Source organism: Aplysia californica, unplaced genomic scaffold (assembly GCF_000002075.1).
Source record: "Aplysia californica isolate F4 #8 unplaced genomic scaffold, AplCal3.0 scaffold00086, whole genome shotgun sequence".
NCBI classification, from domain to species: domain Eukaryota; kingdom Metazoa; phylum Mollusca; class Gastropoda; order Aplysiida; family Aplysiidae; genus Aplysia; species Aplysia californica.
The window spans coordinates 26,254-33,363 of NW_004797356.1; the positions used below are offsets into that span (position 1 = coordinate 26,254).

Genomic DNA, 7,110 nt, shown 5'->3' on the forward strand with positions numbered 1-7,110 from the left:
GAGAAGTGGCAAATGATCGTTTGTACAAGTCATTGTCTTGGACAAGTGGCCGTCAGAGCGTGGGTGACTGCATTGTCTGATTTTGCAAACTTTCGTTCTGCACAGGTTTGGTCACCCTGGATGAGATGAAAGCTCGTCAGGAAAATGTGATTAAAGAGAGAGAGAGGCAGCTAGCAAACAAGCACGCTGAGGCACGGCTGATTGAGCTGGCCAAGGAGGATAAGAAAAAGAGAGATCAAAGAAAGGTAAAGTTTTTTAAGTCTTTCCCCATTTGACATATGTAAATGTATATGAATCTTGATTGTCTTGTTTATGTTGAAGAAGCGAGATATATCAATATATATATAATTATATATGCAGTGTGTTTTTATCTTTGCACTTACATTTTGTTCTTTTGCATTGTACTTAATAAAATGAGCCTTGCGTGTCATTTTTCCCTACATTTGAATGTTAGCCTAGTTTACTGTTTATTTTTATTATTAATTAGAAAGAGCTAAGATTTGAAGCTTGTACATGTTTTACTGTCATGTTGAAGCTTAAAATATTATTAAAGTATGTTATGTATGAAGCCAAGTTTCCCTTCTGATGGAAAGTTCACTTCACATGACTACTGAAATAACGGGCCAGTTTTGTCTGAGTTGACTGTTTCAACCCTTGAAGGACATTATTATAATAATAAGGCGTTTCAGCGTCTACTCTTATCACATGTTTGGTAATGTATTTACTTTTTTAGTGACAGATTTTTCATTGAATATCTATGAAGTTTTTGTTGCTGCTGCTGTTGATGATGAATGCTTTAATGGTTTGCAACGTTGCCTCGAGTCTCAGTGTGTTTAGTTTGACACCTGTATGTTTCGGAGAAAAAATGAAATTAACGTTATTGGCTACTAGCCCATGGAAAAGAAAGTGTCGTACAGCTACAATAAAAAAACAAAAAAACGATTTAGACATTCCCCCTCCCATTCCCTTTTCCTTCTTTTGCTCTCTCTTTTTCTCTCTTTCTCTCTCTCTCTCTCTCTCTCTCTCTCTCTCTCTCTCTCTCTCTCTCTCTTTCTCTCTCTCTCTCTCTCCCTCTCTTTCTATTTTTGTTTTTCTGTCAATTTGTCCCTTTATTTGTCTGAACCTTTATGTCTGTATGTCTTTCAATGTTTACTCATCTCTCTTTACTTGTCTGTCTGTCTGTCTGTGTCTCTCACTGCTCTTCCCTCTACTCTGATATCATTTGTTTTTAGTGTTGAGCTTGAAAGACAAATGGAGATAACAACTTTTCATTTAGGAAGATTTTCAGTTTCTACATACATTCTGGCACACACATTCTGGAATTGGGGGATCAAGGAAATATTTTTGTAACAGATTCCGCCATGTATATATTTCAAATACAGAGAAAATATGTGTACCTGTATTTTTAAAAATCTGTTTAATGTGTAGGTGTTTGTATGTTTGTGCTAAACTGTAATTTATGATAAGAGTCACACAGAGAAACATGAAAAGAGAATGGTCTTTGTTATTCACAGATCACTATGCTGTCGTTTGACCTGGATGAAGAAGAGGAAGAGAATGATGACGATGATGACGAGGAAAAATTTTCAAAACCCAGCAAGTTCGCTAAGCCCAGTAAATTTCCGAAAAAATCTAGCAGCCCAACTGATTCTACCGAAGCAGATACTGACCAGAAGAGCGATGTTAAAACAGAGGTCCCAGATGATGACGAGGTGGCCGCAGAAGATGAAGACATGGAAGAAAAGTTTTCTCCCTTTGAGAGGCAGGAAACCAGTGAAGAGGCAAAAGAAAGGAAACGGAAAAAAAGACTTGGTAAGTGTCTCATCGTTTTCAGGTCTTGAAAACTTTACTCAGAAAAAAACTGATTCTCATTTTGAGTTCTGCTTGCCATGTAGTTTTTAAGTGAACAGATAGTTGAAAAAGTTTGTTCTACTCCATATTTGGAAAAATTTCATGGGTGGTGAGGTTGTTGTTTTTTTCCTTTCCAAAATAGTACTTACTACTTACTTACTGGGTTGGAGAAAAGGGATTATTGCTGGCGGTACAATGCCATAGCTGCTCCTCCCTTCCTCTCCAGGATCCATGAAAGGGTCTGCTTGCGGTTCCTTTCCCAAATAGTATTTTATTAGCTTTTTTTCACATTATGCATGTAACCCTCAACTCTAACTATGCAAAAATTATATACAACATAGAACTGCAACCGTAGTAATATAATGAAAATTATGTCAGCATCATTAAACCTTTCAACACCTGTTAAGGGAATGTTTGTCTCTTCTTGATTTTTTCCCCTGTGCATTACCAGGTATGAATCCTGATGTGGACACCAGTTTCTTACCAGACAGAGATCGAGATGAAGAAGAAAATAAACTCAGGTAGGTTATCTATAATATGGCACAGTGACCCATTTGGCATACATGTTTTAGAGAGGATGCTTCCTCTCTATGTCGTCCATTATTTCACTGAAAAGTTTTGGAACAGCAAGCTGTTTTGTTTTGTTTTTTGTTGGTGACATTTTGAAAAGCTTTCATAGTTTTTGTTCATTGATTTTATTTTGTGCATATTTCAAGAGCTCTTCTTGAATATAGACTTTAGAATTTAAACTAAGTGAAAGTGGAATTGTCTGTAAGTCTTTAAGATAATAGGACCTATTTATTAATTATTGTTATGATAGATGCAATCATTATTTGCCAAGCTATTTTTTGAAAATGTTTATGGACATGTTCTAAGACTATATTAGACATTTAGTTTTTTTCTCGATACGATGTTCAGAATATGGACATTTTATGCCATTTGATAGCAGTGGAGCTTGACATGCTGATGGCTGTAGCTCAGTTGGTTGACAAACGCGATCAATAGGGATGTTTAAGATAAATTTGGTTTTTAGAAAAATATGGGTGGTGGTCTTGTTTGTTTGGCTTTTCTTTTTGAAAACTGTTTTTTCTTTCTTTCTTTTTTTTTGGTGGCATCCATCGACACAATTCTGATCAGTTAGGAGGGAGCCTTTAACCCTGTCTATCAGAGCTAACCTTGGTTGAGAAGGGCACTATGTCCCAGCAGATAGACTGAGATACTCAATAAAAATTAGTAAATGGGGGGGGGGGGGGAGGTTTCTACATGCAACGGCAAAGTGCTGATACACGACATCACAGACGATGGAAACAACATGATGTGTGCAGTGCTGTGATTTGAGACAAAGTGAACTGAGTTGTGTTTTGAAGGGCGTAAAACTTATGTTTTTAAGAACTTGTGAAAATTGCACCTTTGATGTGTTTCTGTTTGGTTATTCAGGGAGAAGCTGAGGCAGGATTGGGTGGCGACCCAGGAGAGGATCAAGAACGAGGAAATCTCTATCACCTACAGTTACTGGGACGGCTCTGGACACAGGAGAAATGTAAAATTTCTGCTTCAAATTCTTTCATGAAGTATAGAATGCTTTTAAAAAGTTGTGGAAATTTTGTGAGAACACGGTAGCTCTTTTAACGAGGATGTTGGCCCACTTTCTCTTGAGGCAAGGGGGGTACTCACTTCTTGGGCAAGAGGTGCTCTCATTCAGGGGGAATTCAGCGTACTGCCCTAAGCTGACAAAAAGCCTCTTTTTAATTTTTGACGCCAAATTTTTTTATTTGCTAGAATCGATAGCCTGATCAGTTACCGTACTCGTGTGAAAAAATCAAAGTGAAACTGTGACTGGTCTAGAATTAGAAGTCAAATTTCGGAAGAATGCCATTTTTAAATGGCTAAGCTGACAAAACACCTTTCCATCTCAAAACTGCTGTGAATAAGAAGTAATTTTGTCAGTGTACGGCAGAGTAGACAGTGGCCTATTCAAATGAATATTGTGGCGTCTGTAGGCTACTGGACTCGTAATTTTGAAGTTGCGAGTTCCTCCAGGTTCAATGCTCGGGCCCGAGATTGTGTCCATTGGAAAGGCATTTTATATGAACTTTTCTCACTTCACCCAGGTATGAATGGGTACCTGGCCATAGACAGCGAAATATTTTGTCAGTATGTTAGTGTGATAGCACATGTAAAATGACTGCATGCACTGTTTGCTTCCCAGGAAGTTAACATTGTTTCAAAATGCTATCAGGTCTGTTGGGGTATAGATTATAAAGTGCATAGAGCTTGCTGTGAGGGAGAATTTGCCCTATTCAGATGCTATTATTATTATTACTATTATTATTATTCTCTCTTGTCCGCAGGCAAGAATGAAGAAAGGCAATACGGTCCAACAATTCCTGCAGAAGTGTCTGGAGAACTTGCGGAAAGAGTTCAACGACCTACGTCCAGTGTCTGTGGACCAGCTGATGTACGTGAAGGAGGATCTGATCATCCCACACCACTATTCCTTCTACGACTTCATCGTAACGAAAGCCCGCGGCAAGAGCGGCCCCTTGTTCAGTTTCGACGTACACGACGACATCAGGATGATCAACGACGCCAAAGTGGAGAAGAGTGAATCTCATGCGGGTAAAGTTTGCCTCAGGAGCTGGTACGAGAGGAACAAACACATCTTCCCCGCGAGTAGATGGGAGCCCTACGATCCAGAGAAGAGCTGGGACAACTACACAATTTCTGACAAAAACGCTGTGAAAATTACTGTGAAGTAGCACTTAGTAGCATTCCTCCTGTATTTTTACTCTGTGCGTTTGCAAAGACCCGAGGGTTAAATGAGCGCCAGTTTTTATCTAATGAATGGGTTTCAGACAAAGGCTCCCGGTCTGGGTCAGAGTAAAGAAATAAGCCTGGAGTTAATTTTGTGGTTCAGTTGTACAGCTATTTTACAGTTCTGGTGGTTCTGGGGTGGATCATGTCAACAAACAACTGTAGAACGAACACAGTATGATCGACTGGCAGCTTCTGGACAAGACGGTTCTACTGGATAGGAAAATGATCTTGACTGGACTTTCACAGCGCAAAAAGTTGCTGTCCGTAGATGTTGAGGGCATTTTGGAATGTCATTGCTGATGATTTTGGCATCATCATTCTGAAGTATAAAAAAAATGCGCACAATACACTCTTGTTCCATTTTTGTGTACATGATAAATATGTGTAATTGCTGTAAAGTTTGGTCTACAAGCTGTGACTTTTTTCCTCTGCTTTGAACCCTGAGGCTTAAACTACAATGTGGCTTATTTGTGAATTTTCCTGATTGCAGGAGCGTTATTCCCTCGTATTTTCTTAGCTCCATGCTAACTGTTCACGTTTCCCCTCCATGTTAAAGTAAAGTGTTGTTGCCAAAGTGTTTACTGTTCATATTGTAACAGTGCTAACTAATCACATTTTAAATCAAAACGGCATGCATTGAAGCCACAGTGAAACCAAGGCTGAAATTGGGGACAAAATGACGGAGGAAGCTTTACTCGATCCCTTTAACTCAAACACAGAAGAAGAAGATATCAGCGGATTCAACAAACAGGATGAATATGACACTGAAAAAATGTGATGTACATATGTGTCACCTCGTGGTAGAATAAGGCCCTCGTCATTTTTGGGGCATCTGGAGTTCAGTTAGTGGTACAGTGGAACTCAGATTCAACGGGCTTGGATTCAACAAGAACTTGGATTCAACGAGATGAAATAGATTCCCGTTTTTTTTTTCTTCTTTAAAATCAATAAAAATTATCCGGATTCAACTAGCACTTAAATCTGTGAGCTCGGATTCAACGAAGTCGCTTCCAGGGTGAACAGCCCCCCCAGACGTGGCTTCGCTCATTTTTCTCCCAGAACGAATTTTATCTATTCCCGGAAACCATCCATTGCACATGCGTTGTTGGCACGCACACGTGTCTACTCTGGCGTGTGTCGGGGTTGGATGGGCGGCTTGCACACATGTGACTGTATGTGCGTGTCAGGGAGAAGGTGGGGTGGCACTAGCGGCTCGGGCGTTGAACCTCACAGATACAAATGCGTCACAGTCTTTCTTTTCCACTCGGCAACTGATCACTATCACAATAATAAGCTAGTCTTGACGTAGATCTATGTAATGAATTGTGCGCTGGTCTATGGAATCTGCGCTGGTCTATGGAATCAAAAGTTGCTGTATGCTAGGCTCTTCTACACAGCAACACAACTTTTTGGTAAGCAATTGAGATGACACAGGCGTGCATTTGAACGAATCGGTCTTTTTTTTTTTGCGCAGCTCTTAATATGCAGACATTTCAGGCACTACTTGTGACTTCTCTTTATACATAACTTGCTCACTGCCTGTTATTATATCTATACAAAACCTCGTGTTTGCTATTACGAACACTCGGATTCAACGAGATTTTAGGTCAGGACCGGCTACCTCGTTGAATCCGAGTTCCACTGATCTTTTGAAGAAAAAAATACTTTCCTATCTTGAGTAGAAGTCCAGATATTTGAGATTGAAGAGGTCGGGGTCGCATGGTTTTAGAGGTTGTTGTTGTTGTTGTTGTTGTTGTTGTTGTTGTTGTTGTTATCGATCCAGCAACAGCTGGGCTGTCGCCCTTCTGTCCAATGCCATGTAGTGATAAGTGCAGGTTTGCTGCAGTTGCTGTAAAGTTCCATAGAGTGTGTTGTCAATGTTAGGTCTCGGAGGGAGAAGGGTAGCTCTGATGTCATTTAGGGCTGTGCAGTGGAACAGGTGATGATCCACAGTCTCATATGCATAGTCACACAAGGGACACATTGGGGGAAGTTCCCGGTTTATTCTGTTCAGGTGGAAGTTGAGCTGTATATGTTCTGTTCGTAGGCGGAAGATCGTGGTCTGTTTCTTTCTCTGAAGGCGGTTGATATTGTCATTCCTTTTCGTTGTGGTCATATGTTTGAAAACTGCTCTGCCTGTCTTTCCCAGGGCCCATCGGTCTTAGAGGTAAAATTTGTGATTTCCAAAGCTGAAGGGTCCCTGGAAACTGGAAATTTTCATTTGTTATGCTTTTTCAATGTTTTTCAGTGAAATCCACACAAAAATGTGTTTTTAAATGGGCATAGAAGGTGTTGAGGCAAAAAGAGAAAGGGAGTGCTTATTTAGGCCTCACATGGCCTCAGTAAGGTGAACCTCCCCACCTAACCTTATTTAGGCCATATGGCCTCAATAAGGTTTACCCCCTGGCGGAACCTTATTTAGGCCACACATGCTAAACTACC

At 40.1% G+C, this 7,110-nt stretch overlaps 1 protein-coding gene across 3 annotated transcripts in view; it reads left to right on the plus strand.

Annotated features, from left to right (window-relative positions):
- Positions 1-5,015, plus strand: part of LOC101863886 (protein FAM50 homolog) — an 8,687-nt gene extending 3,672 nt beyond the window's left edge. For all 3 annotated transcript variants that reach the window (XM_005094606.2, XM_005094607.3, XM_035968810.1), the window contains 5 exons: positions 106-245; positions 1,515-1,812; positions 2,303-2,372; positions 3,289-3,391; positions 4,203-5,015. In XM_005094606.2, coding sequence (XP_005094663.1) covers positions 106-245; positions 1,515-1,812; positions 2,303-2,372; positions 3,289-3,391; positions 4,203-4,610 — 1,019 coding nt within the window. In that variant the 3' untranslated portion in view covers positions 4,611-5,015. The remainder of the gene's footprint in view (positions 1-105; positions 246-1,514; positions 1,813-2,302; positions 2,373-3,288; positions 3,392-4,202) is intronic.
- The last annotated feature ends 2,095 nt before the right edge of the window (positions 5,016-7,110 follow it).